This window comes from Pyxicephalus adspersus, chromosome 2 (assembly GCF_032062135.1).
Source record: "Pyxicephalus adspersus chromosome 2, UCB_Pads_2.0, whole genome shotgun sequence".
In the NCBI taxonomy this organism is placed as follows: domain Eukaryota; kingdom Metazoa; phylum Chordata; class Amphibia; order Anura; family Pyxicephalidae; genus Pyxicephalus; species Pyxicephalus adspersus.
In genome coordinates this window covers 19,654,601-19,682,235 of record NC_092859.1, presented here as the reverse complement: position 1 = coordinate 19,682,235, position 27,635 = coordinate 19,654,601, and the positions used below count along the sequence as shown (strand labels likewise).

General features: G+C 38.4%; 1 protein-coding gene across 1 annotated transcript in view; it reads right to left on the bottom strand.

Annotated features, from left to right (window-relative positions):
• Positions 1-1,251: 1,251 nt before the first annotated feature.
• PEBP4 (phosphatidylethanolamine binding protein 4) overlaps positions 1,252-27,635 on the bottom strand; it is a 40,180-nt gene continuing 13,796 nt past the window's right edge. Inside the window, exons 4-7 of the mRNA XM_072399820.1 lie at positions 18,333-18,431; positions 7,682-7,730; positions 6,389-6,505; positions 1,252-1,853 (exon numbers count right to left, since the gene is read on the bottom strand). Of these exons, the coding sequence (XP_072255921.1) occupies positions 1,747-1,853; positions 6,389-6,505; positions 7,682-7,730; positions 18,333-18,431 (372 nt within the window). The 3' untranslated portion in view covers positions 1,252-1,746. The remainder of the gene's footprint in view (positions 1,854-6,388; positions 6,506-7,681; positions 7,731-18,332; positions 18,432-27,635) is intronic.

Here is a 27,635-nt window from a genome sequence, read left to right as displayed (position 1 = left end):
TTATTTGCTGAACTCCACCTTCGAGACATTTCTTTAGAAACTTGGTGAAATACATAAGGATTATGGGAGTTAATGGGCACACAGAAGTAAGTTTTTTTGGGGCTGACAACCAGCTGTCATAAAAGAATGGGAAGCTTGACACATGTGGGGGATCAAATATGCATAAAGGCTGCCTTTACCTGTACACAGGATTTTTTTTTTTAATTCCCTTAACTTCACAAGGAACTTTATTCTGGCATGTACCCTAGGTGGCCAGGAGTGCCAGGAATTTTTCCTTTGCATTACTAGGCCACATGCCTGGATACTGCACACATCTGGTCCCCCCCCAGAAATGTGAATCTTTTTAGGGTGTTTATGAAAAAATCTTCCATCTCCCCAGGTATTTAGTGAGGTGGTAAATTACAGGGGTACTGTTGTTTGCCTGTAATTGTAATCCAGTTACTTCAAATAGAACTTATGTTCCAATTTAAGATAATTTATTTTATAAAAGAACAGGGGATGTACCTTTTGCAATGAACATTCTTACCTACCTGAGCACTCCCTTGAACTGTAATACTTGCTGATATGTGAAGTTCAGCGTTGGTTGTCAGGAGACTCCGCACATCCTGGCTTCCCTTGGGGGAGTGTGGGGGTTACTTTACCCTGGCCCAGCCAATTATGGTGGCTGAAGATTGGGATGGGAAGAGAAAAAGGAAGAAAATGGCAGCGCCCACGATGGAACGGGGACAGGTGAGTATTGCTTGGATTTGATACACTTTTAGTATTTTCTGAATAAATTATGTGGTAACTGCTACTTAATTTGCCATATTCTGTGTCTGTGCAGAGGTGGCCATCTTGGTAAAGGCAGGGTTTTGCATAGAGACACACCATGAACAGTGGCATCAACAAATTTCACTCCAAATCTCCCAAAATAAACAGTCAGAGGCAGAAATTCCTTAAATCTTACACAGCTATCATACTGTAGGCATCCTCACAGAACTTTTATTTTTCAGGAATCAAGACAAAGGTACATTTTTTCAGTGTAATGCTTAGGTTAATGTTAAGCAATGGTTACTAAGGAAAGACAATGCCCATGTTATCTTTGCCAGAAAAGCAGACAGACTTAGCTATTTGTTAATTTATTTCTTCTATTTAACCACTGACCGGCATTTTGATAAAACTAAAGATCTGCAAAATATCTATTCTACAAGATAATAAATTAATAATTTAATAATTCTATTGAGTAATGTAAAAATTCTCCAGCAAAAAGTATATTGTCATGCTGAGACAAAAATATCTATTTTATTTCCAATGAAATACAGCACAATGATTGCAGACATATTTCATAGAGACAATGCTAACAGACTTGGAAATAATTGTGCAAGTAGTAATAGACAGTAAAATAAATGTACAGCATTGTACAAAGGTAGAGATGTGTGACCCGTTACATAAGATTTCAGATGGAATCTCACATTCATTCATTGGGTTTCGCGGTTTATCCCATCTGATTTCTCTATGATATATACCTTGTGTATATATATATATATATATTTATATATATTTATATATATATATATATATATATATATATATATATATATATATATACACAAACATATATATATATATGTTTTAAATGTTCAAACACAATGAAAAGCCCAATGATTGTGGGAGTCTAAATAATGTTAAACACATCTCTAATGTATCCAGCAAGGAATAAGCAGGCGTACAATAAGCAGAAGGCTCAGAATCCATACAGAGTATGTCTTAGAGATCATGTGCTTCATCTTCTGGATTCTGGGCCATAAACTGAGTCTTGGACAATGGACCAACTAACTTATAGCGTGCTGCAAATGCATACGGATCCCAGTTACCTGTAGTATAAAAAAAACAGTTATAAACCATTTTATTCACTTCATATTTTGTTAATGTTTTTTTTCTGTACAAATATAAATCCTTTACTACTGACCAGGTAGGCAAGTGAGTATTGTTTTACACCAGAATTTAGAAGTTACGAAATAAAATAAAACACAGTGGAAAATGCAAATATACTTTTCCTGTAAAGTCTAAGCTTATTCTGTCTTTAAATATGGTGGGTGACTAGCAATCTGTAATTAAGCCTATTTTGACCTTTACTTTTGTTTTTTTAAACTGCAATATTTTTGTGTTGAATACACAGACATAAAACATTCCCTGCAGTTTTACCTGTTTACGGGAAATGGTAAAAGTGTGAATATGAACTGCTGAGAGAGCTGCTTCCAGGGCTCCACTTTATTTCTTCAGCATCAGATTTGCACAAGTGCGCGGAGACACTCAACTAAGTAAGGTTCCTTAACATGATAAAACAATGCTATCACCTCCCAGAATACAGCAAACCTGTGTTTTATCGGGTCATAAAGCCAAAAAAACACCCTGTAATTCCAGTTATTGAGTAAATATCACATGTGACAATGCAGAGCCCCTCATTTGCTACAAGGGAAATTCAAAGAACTGTGTTAGCTTTGACTCTGGTGATGCTGAACTTATTCTGTACATTCTTGGAGCCTAAAAAAAAAAAGTGACTTGGAAGTGAAGGAAATGTCTGGGCAGGTCCGAAATAATGTGAACCTGTTGCTTTACCCTGTATAGGCAAAGAACATATTCACTTTCTCCTCTATGGGAGTCTATCACCAGTCCACTGTACATAGCAGTGTATTTTAGGTTAGAGGGAGCGGAGGAATAATGTGGAGGAATCTGTAAAGATTTACAGGTAGTCCCCAAGTTAAGCCCGACATGCGGACACCACTTAGATACAAACAGGGCTTCCCTGCTGCTTGTGTTCAGGATGGAGGCTTGATGGGGGGAAAGGGGTGGTTTGCATGAGTTGCAGAAGAAAACTTTTGCTAAACACAGCTGATGTTGTGGGTGATCTTAGGGGGGGTGAGCTCTTTTACCTCTTTAACGACCAGGACAAACTCAGCAGTTGTTTATTTTTGCATATCAAAGCAAAGCTTGCTCTACAAGTTAGTGAATGTCTCAGCTCCATAATGTTTTTTTTGCTTTGTTTGTTATAAGCTCGCAGTGAGGAATTTATACAGTAACTGACACCACACTGCCTAATATTATGTTGAGACAAACATCTGTCCTAATTGCATTTATTAAAATAATGTCCCTGTTTCGACTTACATACAAATTCAACTTAAGAACAAACATACAGTCCCTATCTCGTACGGAACCCGGGGACTACCTGTATATGCATTTAGCATCAAATAGTTATCTGATCTGGTTGAGTACCAGCAGTATACAGTCCCCCATGTGCCTCAAGACAATATTACTAGCGGATCCAGACCTGCCTCAGGATCAAGTGATCCCGCACGGCTTTCGGTGGTTGGCACCTGGCCTGCTGCTTGGTCAATTGTACCGCAGTGCTGGTCTCACTGTAGAAATCTTAAACTACCCATTTTGAGTCACACCTAAAGCTTTACAATCAGCAAAGTTTATGTACCCCACTGATAGAAAGGTTCTGGCTCTGACGTAGAAGGGGCAATGCAAAGTGATCGCTGGTATTCCACAGACAGCAAGGATCATATTCAGCTGCATGCTGGCATACAAAGGCTTTTCTACTTCTAAATCTAGAATTTATTTAGCTAATTTAAACAAAGCATTCAATAACCATTAAAGTCTGCATTCTATTTTCCAAAATGCATGCGGAAAAAAAAATTGTGTACCAATGGATACAGAAATGTATGTATAGCAATATACATACCACTTGGCGCTATGAGTCAAATTCCCCTGCCTATTGTTGATAGTCATTTAATATTTAAATGCTTGTAAATACAGTACATAACTGTATGTATTTTGCTGGAAAACTAAAGCCACACACACACTCTAGATTTCTATTGCTGGAAACAATCTTTCGTGTTTGCAGCCCAATATGATGAATGAGCACAACTGATCTACCTTGATCTATACCAGCAGCATGGGTTAATATTCTATCACCTAGAAAGAGGGGTAAAGTGGCTGCTACGGACCTCACATTTTCTGCCATTTCTGCAATTTTCAAAAAAGTTCAATTAATATCATAAAAAGGACACAGGAGATTAATGGGGCTGCACATGAGTAGGTGTGAGCTATTAAGGCTGCAATTCTTTTGTCCCTACAAAACCCTCAAACAATCCCCACAGAATTGCTCTATCACCTCTTCATCATGAGATTGTTCCAATACAATTTACCATGCTAGATTAAAAGTGAAAGATTATCGCACTGTTTTGTTTTGTACACACAGAGAAACATAAAAAACAATGGGATTTAGCAAATTTCTCATATCCCATGTCCCTAATTTCTCAGCTGACAATGTTTTAGATCTGACAAACTTGTAAACTGTAAATAAGAAGAAGGAAAGATTTGTCTGTTAATTATTTAAAACAATTACAGAAGGGATCAATTTCCATTACATATTATTCATCTGGCCTGGACAAGTATTGTGGCACCTCTAAATCTGGCAAGGATGCTGACTAGGTGGGTAATAATGAGTTTTTCCCAGTCGCGAATTGGTAATTTGGGAGAGTCATGCATTCAACTTCACTTATACTTAAAGTGGAACTAACCCGTGATACTCACCTGTCCCCATTCTGTCATGTCAGGGTACGCCGACATCTTCTTTCTTCTCTTCCTGTAGACGATCTATGGTCATGTTGATTGGCCAGGTCTGGATAACATAACTCTTCTGGGAGTTAATTCATTCCTGGCATGGGAAGGGGAAGCCGGGATTTCAGGGTATCTTGCATGCGTAGTTAAGTGATAGTTCTCTGGAGTGATCAGGCAGGTAAAGGGGATTATGGCAAAAGGGACAGCACCTTTATTTCCTCTTTAAGCTCCACTTATATTACAAATATTAGCCAAACCTTACTTTACAACAACCTAAGCTCAACTTAAACCGGAACTAAAGTGAAAAAAAAAAAATCACACTTACCTTGATCCTGCAGATCCTTCGATGGCACTGGACCTTCCCTCGATCTGGTCCCGTGTCATCCTAGAATTCTTCTTTGTCCTGGCGCTGAGGAAGCTCCAGGTTGCACCATCTTCAATCTTCTCCTCCGTTCCTCTTGCTACGTCACCCAATCTCGCAATGCTGCAAAACCAGAGCTCCATCTCCTCCCAATGGTGGCAAGGGCCATTATTATAGGAAGGGGGCTCATCCTTACAACGTGACCCCATGTCACAATGATTACAACTATATTGACTATATACAAGTTAGTTTTACTGTTCAATTGAGCAATTCATCTTATCGCTGTATTGAATGTCTGTAAATTGATAATTTTTTTGACATTTTTAAAGTAGATCAAGCAAAATTATTAAAATTGAGCAAAGAATCGAAAGAACCTTGATTGTCAGGTCAAATGTTTTCCATCAATTGAACAAGTTTTTGAGGGGTTTTTGAAACCTCTCATTTGATTACTGAATAACTGAATTTTGGATATTGTATTTGTAGAGACTTAGTAAAAATATATCTAGTGATTTATTTGCATTATTATTATTATCAGTATATACATACAGTATATCTGATGTCCCTACCATAGTCATATGTCTTTATTACAGTTTAAGGTCAAATTTGGGGGTAAACCAATTAACCAAACTGCATGTTTTAGGAATGTGGGAGGAAACTGGAGTCAAGCAGGAAACCCACACAAACCTGGGACCTAACACTGCAAAGGCCAGAGTGCTAAACTCTGAGCCACTGTACTGCCTAAATTTGAATCAGGTAAAAATAATGGATACCAAAGAACTGATCATGCATTGACTGTACTGTGTTATAGTATGATCGACTGATTTTTGATTGATGGTTGAAATTGATATCAATCAAGTCAATCAAATTCAAAGTTAATTGAATTCACATCAATCCAGGTACGGCTAAAGCTACGTACACACTTCCAATTATTATCGTTGGAAAACGAACGACGAACGATCCTGCACGATATCTACGAACGATCGTATAGCACCGATCCTGCACATAGAGATAACGACACGATCGTTCGTAGATATTGTACACACAATAGATACGATCGTTTGAGCGATAGAGGAACTATGTGCACGACAGGAAAGTGAACGAACGTTCGTTCGTTCATTACGCATGCTCAGATCATGGACGATCAACGAACGACCGTACACACGAACGATGTTCAACGATCGTCGTCCAATCCGATCCGCCGGTCCGGTCGTTCGTTTCCAACGACTTTCCTCGTTCGTCGGCGTCGTTGGTTACTTTTTTACGAACGATTTTTTGCCCAATCGATCGTTCGTTTTGAACGATAAAAATTGGAAGTGTGTACGCACCTTAACCTAACACTGCCCAGTTTGTATACGTAGTTTGTGTGGGCAATAACATTTTTGACACTTATTCTATCCTTATCTTTTCTGCTGAATAACATACCCAATGATTGCTTTTCCTCAGGAAGTAGTTTAGGTGTGGTGCCTGGGTGCTGCATGTAGACAAAAGTTTGATATCTGTGATAACCAGTGCGTTTAGGAGGAGACGGAGCGCTGTACTCTGGTGAGGAAAAGACAAGTATAATCAGCAAGAACTTTATTACAATGAAAAAAAACTTCCTACTAAAACAACTTCCATTTTAGTATCATTCTATACTTAAACTGTTCTGTATAGGCAGAAAGACTATATAGCACACCAATGTGTATTACATGCTTCAATCAAAGAGCCAATCATAACAATGAATGAATCAATGAAAGATGGGTGACCTGTCATGTAACCAATCTCTACATTTATCACATAATTTCTCTACGACATTGGGACCTGTGTCAACATATTGTGTTGATGGCATCATATTAATATGCTTCTGAGATTTTTCAGATTTCATATGACCTGCAGTTGACCTCCTTCAAGTGGGTTTTGCATAGTCATAGACTTTAATAGGAATGCAAAACCAACTTAAAGTGAACAGAAGTCTTTTACCAAAATGCAGACATTGTGTGAAATAATATACTACATTGTATTGCATATAGCAATAACCACCTTAAAAAAAAAAACAGAACCCATAGTATCTGGGTCTTGCTACAACAAATTGGTCAGAGACTGTGGACATTATACAGGATATGGCCAGAATTAGCAAGCAGGCTTCTGCCATTACTTCTGCTTCTCACTGCCATGACAGTCCCAATACAAATCAATTTCTGCTTCCCCAGACCCCTTAAAATTTACCTGTACGTTATTTAAAATATTGTAGCAAGATTTATTGTTAAAGATCAATAGTTAAAGACCAACAGCAAAAACAAAACCCTAAACCATTTAACTAATTAAAACCAGCATTAGGAATAGGATTTCCTCACTGAAGTAAGACACAAAATTCTATATTCAGGGGCACAATAAGGCCCTATGGTTGGGTATAAGAAGTGTATAGCGACAATGAAACGGCTTGGTTAACATACATGTGCAGGATTTTATCTAGGAAATATTAAGTTAGATTGCCAGATCACTGCTGCTAAAGAAAGCAGAGTAAGCTAAACTCCCGAGTCACTGCTAGGTGGGGGAGCAGAGCAAGCAGAGCTGGCCTAATACTTGTCCAGTGAAGAAAATGAGGATACATTGCTCCACAGTACCAGCAGCTACATTGGTCATGATTAAAATCTCAATTACTGCTTGTAAAGCATATTTAAAGCTTCGTCTGTCCATAGCCTGGTTAAAAAATTTACTTTGAACACCCAAACTTACCTGATAAAATTGTCCCTGCGAGAATATCCCCCCTTTTAAGATCCTCACCCTAAATAAAAACGTAAATTATTAGATGAGGTATACTTTTATATATAAGATGCAGTGCTAAAATCAAGAGAAGCATTTTTAATGCAAAATCTAAGACAAAACAAATGATGGAGAGTCCAGATCCTGCTTTTCACTAGCGGTTCACTAGCAGTACCAGGCAATTCATTGTGTCATCATTGCACACAATTTAATACTATTCTTCTGCACTCCTCTTACAAACCCTATCCAAATACCCAGAATTAATATTACCAGATCTTTACTTTACGTCAGATGATTCTCATGTTGGATGAGAATCTGGCGTGTGTACAGCACTCCTCGTTCATGGATCCGTCCTGGAGGAGCCATGAACGATCATGAAGTTTGTGAAGAGGAGAGAGCGCAGCAAGGTACTGCTCCATCGTTCTTCCCCACCCTCTCCATATGCCAGAATGGTGCTGTATGTACAGCGCTCGTTCATGCATTATGCAGTCTTTTGTCATTGAAAAGGATGTGAAAAATCCTTTCCAACGACAATTATTGCACATGCGTACGTTGCCTTAGATAGCTTGTAATATTAAAATAAAGATTTTTAGGCCAGAATCTTAGCTTTAAAATATCAATTGGTGCAAATCTGGATTTTCTACAATGTTTTAATTTTCTACATTTGCATTAAAAAAAAAAGTGCAGCTGTTTTCAGGCTGGTGATGTTTTTACCTGGTATATTTTCACCTGTTAATCCTACAAATAACTTGCTTCCTTCCCCCAGGTGGTTATGTACATTCCCCCAGTGTATCTATGAATTACATATCAATGTCCCACTGATGAAGGGATCCTGCAAGGCCCTGAAACATTGGCTTTCTGACCCACAGTCAGTGAAAAAGGAAGTGTTCCTTGAAGACTGAAGGAAATTGAAAACCATTTCATCTCATTTGAACAGCAAACAGTAGGTTAAAGATAAGGTGAAAGTAATATGTAAAACACAAATGACAAAAAGTGGACATGGTGTATTCATTTATATAATTCATAATATTCATTAATGCAACTGCAGATTTATCACCACTTAAAATTCATGAAAGTAGAACTGTGTGTTTAGATTAAACCACCTTGGGTAGTATAAGTATGTATATCTACAGATATCTATATGGTGTGCTCTATGCTATATCAATGTGTGGTATAATCCTCCCAAGATGAAAATTGAGCTTTGAAAGTCCCAAAGAAAGAAAACTTTGGACGCCTGGCAAGGGATTTAACAGTTTACATTCAATATTTCCACTGCAAGGGAATTTAACTACAAATAGAGTGATTCTTTTTTGTCAAGGACTGACTGGCCCTGAACCTGAATGTTATTACTATAGTATTCTAAAATTCCATCCATAATTTCTAATTGCAGGATCCGCAGGGAACTCTTGTAATAGTTGGTGAATGCATTTACACTCCAATTTAGGAAGAGTGCCTGGAAAAAAAAATTAAAGCAAGATTGTTGCCATTCAACATATAAATAATGTCCAAACCTTCTGAAATAATGTTGTTGGCTACATGTTTGAATTTTAAAAGAATTCAAAATATCATGCAAAACACACTGAACATATTGAAAAGGAAAATACATAACCAATGGGGTTCTTTTGTTTATTAAAAGGGCAAATATTTAGCACAGCCATAGGATAATAGGACAGTCAATCATCATTGCAATATAAACATATGTAGTATAAATATAACCATAACAGTGAAAAAAAAAAAAACTAGCGTAAAAAAAACAACTCATTCACAAGACATCAGAAAAGACAGAGCTGGGGGGATGGGAGTAAATGAAGAATTACAAGTAAGTAAAATTACAAGTAGGGAGAGAAAAATGGATAGAAAGGAAAAGGATAAGAACCTATTGAGCTATGGGTATTGTCCAGTAGACAGGTAATTGATCTATGGGTTCCATGTTTTAAAAAAAAAAAAAAAAGTATGTTTATTATTAGGAATGCATGTTGTTTTTTTATTATTTATCCAATGAAGTTTGGATTTACCTGGGTCCAGAGTTGGACTAATTTCCACAATTTTGCGATAGTGATGTGAGCCACCAAAGAGATGTGAGCCACCAAGAAATATTGGATAGAGAGAGATATTTGGGTAGACGTGAATCAGTCCTTTTGAAAAGGTCCCTTGCATGAGACAGAGAGGTAACAGAGAAAGTTAGTTTATAGATTTTTATCCAAAGCCAGCTCACCTTAAGGCTCCAAACATGCTCCATTGTTCCCCATTGACTACAACCCAGAAAACAAAGTCATCGACCAATCCTACGTAATACCATCGTAGCATAGTTTTTTTTTTTTGGAATTAACTAGGGAAGTAATATGGTAGTCCTCGGAAAAGTTATATGCCACAATAGTCCTCTATATCCCACCTCATATTTAGTTTTGCAGACCCCCCCACGTAGGAAAGTTTTTGTAGGAACGATAGAGTGTATACTATGCATCTTTTGCTCTTTATATGTTTAAATTGAAGTAGGGTAGAGAGTGAGGGCCTTTACTTCCACTCACTGAAATTGATAATTAGTTTACTAAGCTAAGTGATCATACTGTACTACTTAGTGATAAAGGTGACCACTGGGGACTTCCAAGCCACCCTTAGTTCAAGGTGCATATAGAGTAGTTTTATGGATTCTCTTTCCTTTGTTTACTCAAAGATAACTTTGCTCTGAAGAGGGACAAAAGATCGAGTGGATTAAGCTATTAATTTTAATGATTACAATCCTACCAAACTTAGATGACCGAGAGGCTGAACATCTATCTAGGTCCATGTAAGTTTGGCAAAACAATGGAGAGTATTTTGCTAGGTATAAACTTTAAGTAATGGGAGTGTGCCGGATCAGCTTGTTACTGGCCTGTCACTGTAAAACCACAAAGTGACCAAGCTGTATTACCTAACTGCAGTAGAGAATAGTCAGGTCACAAAGCTGGCTGTGCAGTGTGGCAGGCCGGTGTAAATCTCCAAACTAAAACTCTTTTGTCAGATGAACCAGCTCCTCTGTATGTATTTTGGTTGCCTTACATACTTACACATTGTACATTAATATTCATTATTCCTGTGCAATATTAGTTACTATGGAAATTTCTAGTGAAAGCAGGTCTTCATCCGCCCCAGTCTTTCCAGTCTCATCAGACGAACAGGCTTACATAGAGGGATGCAACAGTAAAGCACAACCATTGCCTGTGTGCCAACAAGGGCTGTCAGTTTAACCAAATCAGTGTCTTATATGCCACTAAATTGATTACCACCTTACTAATCACTTGGGTCTGTCTCTCTCAGCAGCGCAAATCAAACTGATTATTCTTTATTACTATAGAAAAAAATCATACTACTAGATGAGCTGCATAACAGTAAGAGATGGTTCCCTGGTGTGTAATTCATCTATTCATTCAGCTGCATTTTCCTATAGTACACATACTATAAGGACAATTTGCATTCCCTAGAAACAGCATGTTGGAAACTGGAATGCTCTTGTACTGGCAAGAAACGAAGAATGATTTGCAGGACATTATTCAAAGATCTGTTTATACCTATTAGACACAATACATCAAAGTTTCTTGTTTTCTGATGGACTTGCTTTCCAAACTTTGGTTGAATTAGGAACAGGATTCAATTGAACTTATAGGATGTATGCTTTGTCTGTTTCACTTTAATGGTATCAGTTTTAGTGTATTTTCTTGGTGGTGCACTTTAACACTAAAAGGTCAAGCACACAAGACATATTTGCATCATGAATGTTGAAAAGCACAGACTTCCCTATTCCAGCTCTGGCTGTTGTGAGCTATGTTATGAATACTGTATATCAGACAGTAGCAGATTTTCTATTAAAAAAAAGAAAATTTTAATTGCTATCATCTTGCTGCATGATCCCTGCACGCTTATGAATATGTGTTAGAGGTTTATGGAGATATATCAACGTATGTACCGCATATTGCCAGTGTCACAACAGCAAGCCAGTGAAGAGTCATAGAAAAGCAGAAGTGTGGGAGAAAGTGTGATGACGGGGGCAGAGAAAAATATATGGTTCATGCAGGGGATCCCTGACACTTGCTGTGTGGGTGGCCATGTGGGAAAGCCCCACGATGGTGAAACTACTTTGCTGCATAGTGCAAAGGTCTTCTGCATATATATACAGTGTGTACCTAAATAGAATGACATGATGCAAACATAATTACTGTATTTTAAAAAAATGACTTCAGCACTTCAGTTCTAAAGCCTTTACCCTTTAAGAACCTGGTATTTTGGGGTATTCGGGAACATGACTCGCTCTACTTCCTCCCATAGAATCCATAGACCATATCTAAAACATAATATTAAAAAACATGAAATAATGGATTACCTTGTTAAAGTGTCTCTATTGTTTTGCCTTTCCAAGCAGAAGCAAGTATGCACACTTCTGCCAGACATTACAAGCTTATGTGTTGAAGAACAGACCTGCTTGGTTTGTTTGCTAGCATTTAGTGAGGTGACCTTCCACCGAATATCTGTGCACCTCTAGTGATTGACATCAGATACTGCCATCATTAAATGAGACAAATGAACTAGGCATGAGCTGCACAGTGCTGTGCAAGGCATTTTGGAACTAAGAGAAAAAATGAAACAAAAAATGGACAAAAAAAGGGGTAAGATATGTTTGGGTATTCCGCCCTTTACATGCATAAATGGGGTCAAGTTGTGTTTTGTTTATTAGTATTTGCTAGTATTTGTCTTTTTTTATGATGTCCAGCAGTGCAATAGGAAATCTAATGCTATGCCAAAGGTAGAGCAAAATGGATGCATAACTCCAAGGCACAAGTGTAAAACATTAAGCATCAGAATGGTATTACAGGTAGTCCCCGAGGTAAAGACATCTGACATATGGACGACTCCTAGATACAAACGGGGCTTCCCTGCTTGTTCTGTGCAGGACAGAGGCTTGATGAGGGGAGGGGGCGGTTTACATGACTTGCAAAAGAAATCTTTTGCTAAACACCACTGAGCTTGTGGGTGATTGTAAGGACTGAGCTCTTCTGAAACATCATATAACTATTTAATGACCAAGACAAACTCTGCAGTTGTTTCTTTTTTGCATATCAAAGCACAGATTGCTCCAGAAGTTAATGAATGTCTAGGCTCCATAAAGTTTTGTTTTTTTGTTACTTTGTTTGTGTTTAACTCACAGTGAGGATTTTTTACGGTAACTGACAACATGCTGCCTATGATATGTTAAGACAAACATCTTTCCTTATTGCATTTATTAAAATAATGTACCTGTTCTGAATTACATACAAATTCAACTTAAGAACAAACCTACAGTCCCTATCTTGTATGTAACCCGGGGACTACCTGTATATTATACTCGGACCATATTACATGTAAAATATCCTTTTACTATACTATATAATGCCTGAGTAATACAGCATGTCAGGGTTGTGAAAGTGTAAGCTGTACAGGGCAGTGCGTAATAATGATGAGCTGGATCTTGAGGAAGTTCTCTCATCAGCACCCACTCCTGGGCCACGTGTGAGAAGGGATCTCCCACTCAGACATTGAACAGAAACAGGAGGAAGACCAGGCGTGGGAGACAGAGAAAGGGGAAAGCAGCATACAGGGAGAGAGGGGAGAGGACAGAGGAGTGCAATGAAATGTGAAAGGAAAGAAACACAAGCTGTCACAAGAACACATTAAGAGTTTGCCAGTCACAGAAACCGGAACCAAGTCCTGTGACCCAACTTAGGCTTCCATTAAAAGGCCAATCTTATCAGACGCAACAACAACAGATCCAGCATCAGTATTTTAGTGATCCTTCAGGACACAAGTTCTAACAATGGATTCTTCTATTCCTATATTTACTATTTTGCTAAATTTTCCATATAAAAATGTTTGCATGCTTAAAAATATTTCTAACCAACAGTTTTCCTCCAATTATGTCTTATTAGTTAACCCCTATATTATTTAGATCACAAGCCAAATGTTGTCTTGCACAAATACACTTTGATCTGGCAGCATGGTGGCTCAGGGACTAAAACTCTGGCCTTTGTAGCGCTAGGTCCCAGGTTCGAATCTCAGCCAGGACGCTATCTGCGTAGAGTTTGCAGGTTCTTCCAGTGTCTGTGTGGGTTTCCTCCGGGTATTTGGGTTTCCTCCCAAAAACATGCAGTAAGGGTAATTGGCTTCCCCCCAAAATTGACCTTAGACTACATTAAGACATATGACTATCGTAGGGACATTAGATTGATAGTGACATGACTATCGACTTTGTACAGTGCTGTGTAATATGATGGCGCTATATAAATACTGTGTAATAATAATAATATTAATTTTTTGCTTCACAGAAAATTCTACAGCCAGTGAATCAAAATTACTAACTAGCAGAGACTTTTGACAGTCAAACAACTGCAGTGTCACTCGCACTTTCTCCAGGCCCCTGAAACAACCTGCACAGTAAGTCATCTTTTGGCCAATAATGGGAAAGCTTTGCACAGTTGTATGACTTTAATATTACGATGTAGTACTGTTTTCCTCGGCTGCCTCTCCAAGCCCTCCGTTACCCTTGCGCACTCCCCACTCTCCACATCACTTATCCTGATGGTTCCCTTGGTAACTGCAGTGAGACTTCAGCTTTTGGGATGAGTCAGGTTAGTGATGAGAGATTTGCTCCTGCATATGGGACATAATAATTCTGGAATATCTGCTCTCCAAGCCTACCACCACAGCTCTGCTGTAATGTGGAGCGACATAAGCACAGACACTGGCCTCTGACACTGGAGATAAAACTCCTGGATATAATTCAGCAGTGATCACATTCACAAAGCAAGACGCCGCCAAGCCTGAAGTATGTTCTATCCCAGCAATCTGCAATCTCCACCATGTGTCATTAAGTATGCAACTTCTGTTCCTGGATGGTATTTAGTTTTATCTTGGAACAAAATGGTTGCAAGAGAAAGCATGTTTTTAAGCACAAGCAGATACCCCACTAATAGCATATATGTGGCTCAGAACGTCAACAAACATTTCTTTAAATCTGGGTTTGGTTTGTGAAATTCCATCCTGTAATGCAAATAATGGGAGTTGAAAAGCAGCTTGAAGCAGGTCAAAGGGAGATCAAGTGCACCTGCCAATAACCTCTGAATGGTCTCAGATTATTGCCCGATTGTGAGGGCAAGCATAATGCACCTTAAAGCAAGCTACATATTCCTATCAACACAAATCCATGTAAATTATGCCAAAAAGGATTTGTAATTCTGTTTAGCTAATCTTGTAATTTTTTCTGTTCAACCAATCCTGTGATTCTAGCACACCACAAAGCCAGGCAGACGCCCATAAAGAAGGCAGGTGACATAGGAAACTGCAAATGTAAAGTTATCTTATCACCTGTCCGGCTGTGCAAAGTGACAGAGAAAGCACAGGGCCGGCTGAACAAATGCTTTGGTAGGTGAACCACTTTTCATTCATATATTTTACTATATAAATAGTTGTTTTTGAAAGAGCAGAAAAGGGATTACCGGTAAGTCCTGTGGAGGTTTTTTACAATCTAAAGTTGGGGCAACAGAATTGTGCATCAATGTTGTCACAAGCTATGCAATGTGTACAGGTGGAGAATCTTTTCATCTTGCTATACATTGGGAAAACCCCCACCAACACAGGGGACAGAAAGTGAATGCATTGTTCTTCAAGGAGATCGCCCAAATTACCCTGTTGTCCTACATTTTCTGCTAAAATGCTCAAAAGGCACACCTACTCTTGTTTTCTAAGAAACATAAGGGAAGCTGAAGCCTTGTTTGAGGAGAAAAAATAAGACTCATGACCTGTTCTGAGAAAGCAAAAAGGTCCTGATGTTCTCTTGCTGAATGGGGAAGATGTTTGCTGAGAAAATTGACAGTGCTTTAGAATCCAGTTTCGAGGATCAATGGTGAACACCTTTGGGTTTCCCAGTGGGGTTAACAAGTGAAAGCATCAGAAGTCAGGGGATGTCAGAGGACCTTGACATCAGTCAGGGGAATAGATGTCAGTCCGTTCATTGAAGACCTCTGTCAGCACTGGATTCTACTGTAAAAATAAATTGCACACTGACCTTTGAGACATCGCTTACAGAGAAGCACTTATGACTAGTCTGCTGGCCCAATGATCATGCCCAATTCCAATAAATTCCCTGCTAGTAGACCCCTTTCTAATGGTGTCCATCCAAGTTGAAGGCATCTATAAAGGGGCTCTTTAGGGGTCTAAGAATCCCAGGTGGATTGGCACTTCTACAATCTATCCAAAGCACCTACAGTATCCTTGCAAAAGGGGGCAACAAAACTCCTTAGCCATTCTGTGCTCCTGAATCCTAGCATCTGTGATGTGGGAATTTACACTGATTTAGTGAGAAGAATGTTCACCCTAAAAAATCCTGTGGTATTCAAAAGGCAGAGAAAATAATTTACCAGACTACAATCTCTTGTTGCTAATACCTGAAAACACACAGTTTTTTTTTCTTCCTATGTCACCTTAGAGTCTAGCTATATAATAGCTCATTAACCTGAGCTGGGAGGAGCTGCTTTGCTGGTAATATGCCGGGAAGAAACAACAAGTAGTTAGCAGGTCAGCTGAATTGGAAGCGGCAATAATTAGTAGCTGGATATGAAGAACTTATGTAATGTAAACAAGCAAAGGAATCTCATGTTCTATGCTCTTCACACCCCCTTTAAGTTTTTTACATACTACATCTGCTACAAATTATACTTTTATTGTCTTTAATATTTCAGTGTTCTTTGTGTCTGAAATAATTGTGTTTCAGCTGTTACTGTAGACATACATGCTGTGATAATAGAAGCTATATTTGGAAGCTGGCCTGATAATACCAGGGCAGATATATGAAAGTAGCAGGTTTTACAAGCTGCATTTTCACTACAGACTGCTTCTCATATGTACAACATTTCACACATTGGTGTTGCATTGCTGCTGGCTTATTTATTTATCCATCTCCGTACATTTCAGGAGACAATTCTAAACTTAATTTAACCCTTAAAGCTTTACGGTTTCTGTTAATACAGCACGATGCCCTACAATTGCATGCAGACGGGACATGTGAAGGCCTTTCTTTCCATTCACTGATTGGAATTTTGAAAATATATTGCTGTACAATACCTGAAGTTATAGAGGTTGGTTAGACTTAGCCTGTGTTATGTCACAACAAGCTGCAAGTTCAGTCCAAAGTATATTGTGTTAGAAAATGGTGTTAGGAAAAGAAATCTTTAAATCAGCAGTTTCACCAAGATCATGCTGCTTGCCTTTGCCTGTAAACACACTTGCCTTACCAAAATGTCTGAAAAACAACCTTTAGGCATCTTAAGATACACATCCAATAGTTCAGCTACCCAGGGTTATGAGCTTTTTTAAAAGTGGATGAAAGTTGGCCACGTGGTCTATAGGTTTTTCACAAGAAACAGAAAGATGGATACCACAATACTTAGTAGCAAACTCTGACCCAACCGTTCTCTTCCTGTAAGCCAGTGATTCTATCCAACACATCAGGAAACCAATATTGGTAATTTTAAAAGACAACTGTGCCTTTGATACAATTGTCTTTAAATCAGTTTCCCTCATACCCTGCCAGGTAACATACTTTTATCATCAATAGAGTGATCTATGGCTTTGTACACACTTCAGATGATTCTCGGGCGATGCAAGCTGCAGGTACAAATGCTGATCAATGTCGTTCATAGATCCGTCCTGAACGTCTGAAGTCCTGGACGTCTGAAGACGAACAGCAGCAATGAAAGTAAAGGGAGGAGAGCACAGCCGGGTGGCATTCGCTCATTCTCCCCCTCCCCTCTCCAAAGAACAGAATAACGCTGTATGTACAGTGCTCGTTTGTTCATCTTTCAGTTATTTGTATTTGGGAATGATTGTGAAAGATTGTTTCCAAAGACAAAAATCTAACGTGTGTACATAACCTTAGCACACGCTGGTCTTGTCCAGCACTGTACGCTTTTTTCAGCATGCTTTAACAGCTCAATCAATTCATCTTAAAGGAGCCCCGCTTTCATGAAGCTCAACTGAAAAGGTGGACATTTTTTTACCATCTATAGCCTGATAATCTTAAGGTGCAGAAAGAAAAAATGACAGTATGTTATACATCAAGTTGTGTTAAAATTGTTCAAAAAAGTGATTAAACATTTTTTATGCTGTAGTTCTCCCTAAAAGTCCAGAAATAAGGGACTAAAAGAAAACTGAGGATAAATTATTGTAGTTTAATCCTTCTCTCCTCAGATTAAATGTGAATTTGCCTATAAAGATTAAAGCAATAGGTACACTATTAAGCTGACCCGTTATAGTTTACATTTTCATGCTACACCATCACTCCATCTAAAATTTGGAGCAAGGAAAATAATCCGTTTACCAAGTGACTTACTCCCCTTCCTACCATATCAAACCATTAATGCTTAGCAGTTGGCATGGGGGTAATATAGAGCCCTAGTGACGACGCTCCATGCCCTCTTGTAACAATGGTGGTGTCTGAGTGTCCAGCTGCTAAACACCAGTCTTGTGACTTGGAAGGCAATCATATTATACAATCCATTATATCCAATAGTACCAGTTATTTCTCATGAGGTCTCTCCTTCTGGCTACCTTTTGTACTCACCGGTACATCAACAACCAAGAGGTGTCTCCAGTATTTGCGTATTGGGTTCTCTCTGCTTGGGGCATCTGGATCTGCAATTATTACCACGTATGACATGCCCTGAATAAAAAAAAAAAAAAAAAAATAGCGATGAAGCTTCAGTAACATAAAATAATTATAGGAACTATTTTCCCTAAATTATATCTGACAACAGAACTTGCACATATGGAACTGGATTTAAGTTAGAACTAAGTTTAAGAATTCATTATCGATCATTATTGCAGAAAAAGACAGGTGATGTCCCTTCTGCAAGAATCCCTTCTACTAGTCTGATTGCTCCAGATATCTGGCTTGTGCAGTGTCAGCTTTGGTTGCAAGGATACCCGCCTTCGCCTTCGCATGCTGGGAATAAAAGAATTTACATTATCCTGGCACGGCCAATCAAGATGGCCAAAGATTGTCTTCAGGAAGAGGAGAAAGAAGAATATGGTGGTGCCCTTCAATGAAATGAGAACAAGTAAGTTTGGTGCTACTGCTGCCTTTAGCAGCCAATGACATATGGGTTGATTTTGTCCTAAATTTTGGGGACTACAGCACGCACCTATCCACACTTTAGTTATAGGGTTTGCATTCTCAGTCACAAGTAAAAAATGAAAAGTTAACATCCTTCATAATGACCTCTACAAAGAGAGAGGAGCTATCCATGTGGGGGCACAACTGTTCTACAGATCCCTGGAAATTACAAGTGATTCATCAAAAAATATTTGTTTTAAACAGAATGGAAGTTTCATTTTCTAAGAGAAAATAAAAGTACAAAGTTAGTTCCTGTAGGCGTGTGACATGGTTTTCCTTTGTATCAATTTCACAAATCAGCCTGTACGGACAAATATTAAAATAAAAAGATGTCTTTAACTGGAAGCAAGTGCATTGCTTGATGTGACTGTTGTATTGGTACAAGTACACCATGTCAGATTTTTATAATACTGAGTACTGTATATTACACTGGGGGAACAATTTTGAACAAATTGTTTGTTGACTTCAATTTTTAAGCTTATATACATTAAAATAGGTATGCTGATTCTGAAAGTGCAGTTACTTTTCTTCTATCACATTAGGTTTTTTTCTCTACCGCTTAGATTTATGTGATTACTGTAGCATGGATTTGTACCCATTGTCACCCAGTCAAAGGGTGAACATCAGCACATTTGTAGAGCAAGCCTATTTGGCATATTTCAAAGTTAAACTTGGTGATCATGATAAGTCTTGGGCCCCTCATAAGGTGTGCAAACAGTGTGTCGAGGGTTTACGGATGTGGACAGGGAACACGTGATAAGATGCCATTTGATATACCTATGGTTTGGAGAGAGGCAGGAGATCATTTCAGTGGCTGTTACTTTTGTATAGTGAAAACTTCAGGATATAACAAGAAAAATCAATGTAACAAAGTATCCTAGTCTACCATCGGCTATACACCCAGTGGCTCATTCAGATGAAATCCCAGTGCCGGTTTTCGTTACACTACCCTCTCTTGAAGAACATGATTATGGTGAACTAGGTGACAACAATGATGAAATGTTTGAAATTGAAGAGGACTCTGTACATAAGGGATCAGCATGAGTTAAGTGATTTGGCACGTGATTTGGGACTATTGAAGAAGGCTTCAGAAAGCCTAGCATCAAGAGAAAAACTTACTTGAAAAAGGAACAAACGTATCGTACTTTCGAACCAGAGAAATTGCATCTCTGCAATACTTTAGAACTGACAGTGGCTTTTTGAATTGTCATAACATACCTGCTTCAATGGAGGAATTGGGAATTTAAATCTATGACTCAACTGAATGGCAACTATTCATCGATAGCTCAAAACGGAGCTTAAAGTGTGTCCTCCTTCACAATGGCAATATATTTGGGTCAGTCCCAATTGGCCATTCAGTTTCTCTTTGTGAAGAATATTCTTGGTCCTTCTTTCTTGGTCATCAACGTGGATACACCAAGTATCCCTGTTATCTGTGCATGTGGGACAGCAGAGCTCATGAGAGGCATTGGGTAGAAAGGAATTGGCCTCCATGATGTGCCCTAAAACTAGGTGGTCTAAACATTCTACATGAGCCACTTGTTGATAGAAAGAATATTATATTCCCGCCTCTGCACATAAAACTTGGTCTGATGAAGCAGTTCGTTAAAGCTTTGCCAACTGAAGGAGACTGTTTCAGTACCTCATTTTGGTATTTCCTAGTCTGTCATTTGAAAAAATAAAGGCAGGTGTGTTTGATGTTCCACAGATTCGGCAGCTCATCAAAGATGAACATTTCATCAGGACAATGTCGGAAGTAGAAAAGAATGCTTGGTTATGATTTAAAGCTATTGACAAGGATTTTTTTGGAAAAACACGGGCAAATAATTACACAGAAATTGTCTAGAAACTCTTGGAGAGCTACAAAATGCTTGGTTGCAATATGAGCATCAAGGTGCATTTTCTGCAAAGCCATCTTACTAACTTCCCAGGAAAACCTTGGTATAGTCCGTGATGAGCAAGGTGAACAATTCCACCAAGATTTGAAGGTCATGGAAGGACGGTATCAGGGTAGATGGGATCTACATATGATGGCTGACTATTGTTGGAGCATCCGGAGGGATTGTCCTAACACTGAACACTCCAGGAAAAGCTATAGGCATAAATTTTTACCCTAACTGCTTACCTGATTATTTTTCAAATGTTTTAAAAAAAATGTCAGAGTAACGATAAATCCTTTGTATTAACAAAATAAAATTTAAATAAACAGTACATTCAAGTTATTATTTCATTATTTTTTCATTGTATGTAAAATTTGTATGTTTTATGGCAAAAATGGAGGGTACCCTGTATCGTAAAAACTGGATGTGATAGCAAAAAACTGGGGTTTTTTAGTATTTCTATATTCACCACCCAAAAATTAGTAAAAAAACAAGTGTAAGATCTAACTTAACAAAAAATGAGTTCCCCAGTGTTATCTCTCTGGTGGGCCCTCTGTATTGGGTGATGCACACATGTAATACACAAGCCTTAAATAGCCAATCAAGATATCCACCAACTGATCAGATAAATATCCATCTAGCAAGGACAAGGGGACTTAAAATGTCCGTGTGAGGTGTTGGAATGCAATACGTAAAGCATTCAACAAAAACAAATAATGGTTTGGGGCAGAGTAGCCTAGTGGCTAATAATATCCAGGACAAGACTGAAATTATATTTTTACGAAATACTATAGATTTCACTCAGTGTTCACAATTACATCTCCTAGATTGTAAGCTCTTCGGGGCAGGGTCATCTTCTCCCTCTTGTGTCACTGTCTGTATCTATCTGTCATATGCAAGCCCTATGTATTGTACAACACTGCAAAATATGTTGGCGCTATATAAATCTTGTTTATTATTATTATTATTATTAATAATAATAATATTAATTATTAATATTATTATTATTAAGCTGTCTTTTTTTTCCAGTTCAGCAAAGAAAACAAGAGCAAGCAGCTGACCAGTTGCTGTAAGTAACACATTCCATATTCCTCCATTTCTTAATATGAGGCCCAATGAATCTTGCAGTTGGCAATAAAACAGCTTAAACACCATATTGTTTGAAAATGGCTATTAAAGGGCCCCATCTGTTCCCAACCCCCTATGTAAGTGTGCAGAGCGCTGTGGAACATAGATACCGCTCACTGAGCTTTCTAAGACTGTGAGTAAAAACAGGAAGATCAGTTACAGGCAGTAAAAGCACAAGACACCCAGAAATAGGGAACAGTGGAAATCAAAGTCATTTCAGCAGATACACTGTGTATAAAATAATTATTCCAATAATATAATTCATGTGATCTTCTGAAAAATAAAAGACATACCAGATGATATTTACCGATCATGCAGGTCATTACCAGGACACAAATTTGTTCTTAATAGAAAAATTAAATACATGAGTGAATCTTATCCAATCAGTTTTAGTATATTTATTAATAACCTTGCCTATTTGTCAATATTGGGTCTGATGCATTAACATTCTCCATGACTGAAGAAGAAGACTATTATGGGAGAACCTGGGTGATCCTGCAAAACTGGATTGGATTTGATACATAATTGAAAATATTTGAAAAATATTGGCAAATATATTAGCAAATGCTTTTTAAGTAATTAATTCCAGGTTGCTGGATCACCCAAGTGATCCCAGACCAAACTCTGCAGTTGTTTCTTTTTGCATATCAAAGATCAGCTTGCTCTAGAAGTTGATGAATGTCTAGGCTCCATAAAGTTTTTTGTTTGCTCTGTTTGTGATTAACTCACAGTGAGGATGTTATACAGTAACTGACACCATGCTGCCTTATAATATGTTGAGACAAACATCTATCCTAATTGCATTTATTAAAATAATGTACCTGTTCCAACTTACATACAAATTCAACTTAAGAACAAACTTACAGTCCCTATCTCGTATGTAACCTGGGGACTACCTGTATGTAGCTAAAAGAGTCATTTGCTCATTATTATACACATTATGCAAACACTGCAGGCTTGGTAGTATTGTCCAGTGATGGTGCATCACTGTTCCCTTCCCTCAATGCAAGTCTATGGGGTCAGTTCTAGCTTACTTGAAAGTAGTAGGCTCTCCAATGGTCCAGAAATCTTTATGGAGAACCTGTCATAAAAAGTTGACCAACATTAAAAGCTCTATTTTATAATTTAAAGCTCTTTTAAAATGGACTGGTGAATGGGGTACAATCTGTCAGGTTTTCGTTACCATCATTTATCCCATTAGGAAATATCAAGTTACTTTCTGTTGGGTCACAGAGACAGAAAGTGGTGGAAAATCTCCCACAGACACAACAAGTATGGAGACTCTAACCCAGTGTTTCTGAATAAGGATTCCTTCAGAAGTTGCCAGGGGTTCCTTGAGCAATAAACAGTTTGGGCTTCTGAGTTTTACTGACACCAATTACTTTTTTGGGCTATCTGTACGAGTGCCATTTTCCCACTAGCCAACAATGTAAATTGTATTCTTACTGACCATTGGACACAGGACTGGACTGGAGTAGGAATAAAAGTCCTGAGGTTGTAACTTTAAAAAGTACAGTAATATTTTCAGTTCAAATTTTTGTATTCTCTCAGGCTCCATTTGTGTCTATGGATATATAATCACTTCTCAATCTGAGTATAAGTGAAAATTGTCTCATGCCCAAGGCTACATACACACATTCAGTTTTTCTTGTCCAAGATGAAGATGAGTGGTCATGAGCGTTTTAGGCAAAATAATTATCTGTCTATAGTGCTCCCTCGCCAGTACTGATCAATAAACAACCTTTATATATGTCGATAGAGGAGAGCACAGCAGGGTGCTGCTTGCTTGTCTTCCCCATCTCCATAAAACAGAACTGAGTTGTGTTTACAGCACATGTTCATTCATCTGTTACTGGAAATGATCATGGAAGATAATTTCCAGAGACATTTGTCCCTCAGGTGTACATAGTAATCAAGGCCAGACTAATTTTTAGTTCAAATTTGTCCTAAAAGACATTAGTCATGTTATTAGGCAATGATGGTCCCACAGTCTGCTCCAAGCACCCTCTCGGTACTCTGGTTTCCTCCCACATTCCAAAAACATGCAGTTTTGTTATTTGGCTTCCCCCAAAAATTGACCTTGGACTGTGTTAATGACATATGACTGTAGTAGAGACATTAGATTGTGAGCCCCTTTGAGGGACAGTTAGTGACATGACTATGGACTATGTAAAGTGCTGTGTAATATGTTGGCGGTTTATAAATAATGGATAATAATATACGCAAAATATTTTAACATCGAGGCACACTTAGCTTGCAAACTGCCACCCTCCAACACTGCAATGTCCACGCATTTCCATCTTCTAGTATTTTTCTTCAGATCTTTTCCGTCATAAAAAGCCTAATTGTCAGTATAAAAAAACAAACAATCTAATTAGGGTCACCCAAAGATTCTGGGGAAGGAGGGGACAAAGCTGCAACCTCACCTAGTTAGGACCCTAGGCTAATATCCTATAACATCCGTCTTTTTCTGTAGTTACAGCAAAAGATTCTTTAACAAAAGGACAATAGGATATAATTGTAAAAAACAATACAGAAAGATTATTTCAGTGTTTCTCAGTTCAATTTTATACAAAAGCATTTGCTAAATCATCTAAAGTACTCACATTAACTATACATACTTTTAAGAGATTACATTAGAATGTGTTTTACTTAAAGTGAACCTGTCCTTTTTTTTTTTTTAAGAAAAGATCTTTATTATTTACCTGTTCATTCTTTGCTCTGTTGAAGAGTCACTGTCATCAGACAATCTTCTGCATCTGACTCACTTTATCCTACAGAGATGTACGGATTGGATATACCCATAGAGTACACAAGGACATTCTGTAAAGTGTCAAATTGTCTTTAAGTGTCAGAAGATTGTCTTTGAGTTTGCAATTCTGTAACAATCAGATTTTTTTTTCTTGTTACACTACCAAGAAAAATGTCCATAAACAGAGAGTCGTATCAATCATATAAAAACCTGAGAAGGAGCCTAGGACCTGAAAAGTGGGTGTTCAGTAAGCCAGATACAACCTCCATGCTCCAAGTCAACTGATCAATGCTGTGCACCTGCTTGTGTGGATGGACTTTATACAATGATGGACTGAATTCTCTATGCCTTTTGCAAACCTAATAATTAAAAAGACAATTTCACCTTTAGTTACCCTTTTAAAAAAAAAACATCCCCTATGGCCCTGCCCAGTTGCACACTTTTAGTGGAATAAGGCTCACCCATAGGAATGGATAGAGTCTTTGCATGTCCTTATTAAAGGTCCCGGTTCACTTAAACAGGGAGGCAGCTAAGAATGTTACTAGGTGGCATGCACAACTTTATTATAGGTGAAGTTGTTCTTTAATGTCTTCGACGGGCCCTATTTTGCCTATTCCGGACCTGAAACAAATATGGAGGAGAATTCAGACTTTACTGGCTACATACTTATTACATCTTATTCTTAGACCTCTTAGCACCCCTGAAGCTTTAAAAAACCAAGGCAGCAATGGTAGCTCCTAAATTGTGTCCCTACAGGTAACTTTAAAAACTCAGGGACCATTCTTATGAACAGGCAGCTGGTCTCTGCGTGAACCATGAACACAAAAAGAATTCACAGTTAAGGAGCAAAGTAAATGCTTGTCTGAGCTGGGTGGGTGAGGTAGTATCAGTCTCCAAGTCTGATTTCTCGTTTCACAGTAATTGCATTATTTAAAGCTCTGTTTCTGTGACAACTGCTCAACCTGACACATGCAGAGTGTGCAGCTCACAGGCAGTGCATGGCAACACTGCAAGGCATTGTGGGAGATGGTGGAGCATGGTATCTTCAGTCTCACCCACCAACATGCCTATTAGAGTAAAACTGTATTAACTGCTTACATGCCAGAAATAAGAAAAACTATTCCATGTCACTAAAGGTTTGCTGTACCCAAAACTGATGTTCTGGTTATATATAAGCAGTGGTTAACTGAACTAAAACACACAGCAAAAGTTAAGGAAATGAATGTACAACATTGCTTAATATGCCAGCACATTATAAATGGGGATTATTAATTATATTATTATACACATACACTCACCAGCCACTTTATTAGGTACACATTGCTACCAATTGTTGCACATTGGACCAACCACTGCCCCCCCCCCTGAAAAAAAAACTTTTGCTATCAGAACTGACGTAATTCTTCATTGCGAAGATTTTGCAATTTTTGGGGTTTTTGGTCCATATTGACATGACATCATAACACAGTTGCTGCTAACTCACTGCCATGGTCAAGAAACTAGTTTCAGGGTATCCAAGTTTTGTGACATTGTGAGTTTTTCTGCTGAAAGTAGCTATCAAAAGATGGATACAATGTGGTCATAAAGGGATAGACATGTTCAGCAACAATACAAAGGAAAGCTGAAGCATTTAAACAATGCCTAATTGGTACTAAGGGACCCAAAGTAAGTCAAGAAAATATCCCCAACCAACCAGCCTGTTGATATAATGCAGGATGGATCCATTCTTTCACTTTTCAGTTTTTGGTGCCAAATTCTGACCCCGCCATCCCAATGTTGCAGCAGAAATCAATTCTTATTAGACCAGGCAAAGTTTGCCAATATTTACTTGTCTAATTTTGGTAAGCTCATGAGAATTGTATCCTCAAGAGTCTGTTCACAGCTGACTGGAGTGGCACCCAGTGTGGTCTAACCCATATGCTTCAAGGTTTGAGGTTAAGAGATTCTCTTCTACATACCTTGGTTGTATTGAGTGGCTTTTTGAATAACTGCCAGCTCAAACCCATCTGGCCATTCTCTTCTAACCTTTGGCATCAACAAGGCATTTTCACCCAGATAACTGCTACTCATTGGGTATTTTCCTTTTAATCTATTTTGGACTGTTCTCCTTAAACAATAAAGCTGGTCATGTGTGAAAATCCCAACAGATCAGTTCTTGATATGATCGGACCAATCCACCTGGCACCACCAACCATCCCATGTTAAGAGTTACTTAAAGCGTACCTAAACTCAGAATTTTTACTTTACATGAAAGGGTATACAACCCTTTACAACTCTTTAATAGGGAAAAAAAATGTTGATGTCACAAATGCGCAGTGGGATCGTCAAGTTTTTTCCCAATCTTAGTGACCCGATCTTGCACCTGTGCAGTGGGTGACATAGGAAGATGAACATGGAAGAAGAGAGGAGAAGATGTTGGCACCTGGCGCTCTCTCTACGCCGGGCCGAAGATTGATACTGGGACGATGCGGGACCTGATGGAAGAAACCTCCCAAGGGATCAACTGATCTGCAGGATTGAAGGTAAGTGTTGATTTTTGGGTTTGCGTCAACTTTAAATCACATTTTGTCCCCATTTCTATATTCATTTTTAATTTCAACAGTTCGTCCCAACAATATCTGCATGCCTAAATTCAGAGTTGCCACCATGTGATTGGCTGAATAGATATTTGCATTATATAGGCAGTTGAACAGATTTACTAAAAGATTTGGCCAGTGAGTGTATATAGTGAGGCAGTGGTGGGTAGGATTGTGGACAATGCACATTATGTACCGTATATTTTGCCGTATAAGACGCTCCGGAATATAAGACGCACCCAATATTAAAAGAGGAAAATCTAGAAAAAAAAGGTTCTGAACCAAATACTGTGCCATTCAAATTCCCCTTCTGATCACTATGTGCCATTCAAATTCCCCTTCTGATCACTCATGTGCCATTCAAATACCCCTTCTGATCACTCATGTGCCATTCAAATTCCCCTTCTGATCACTC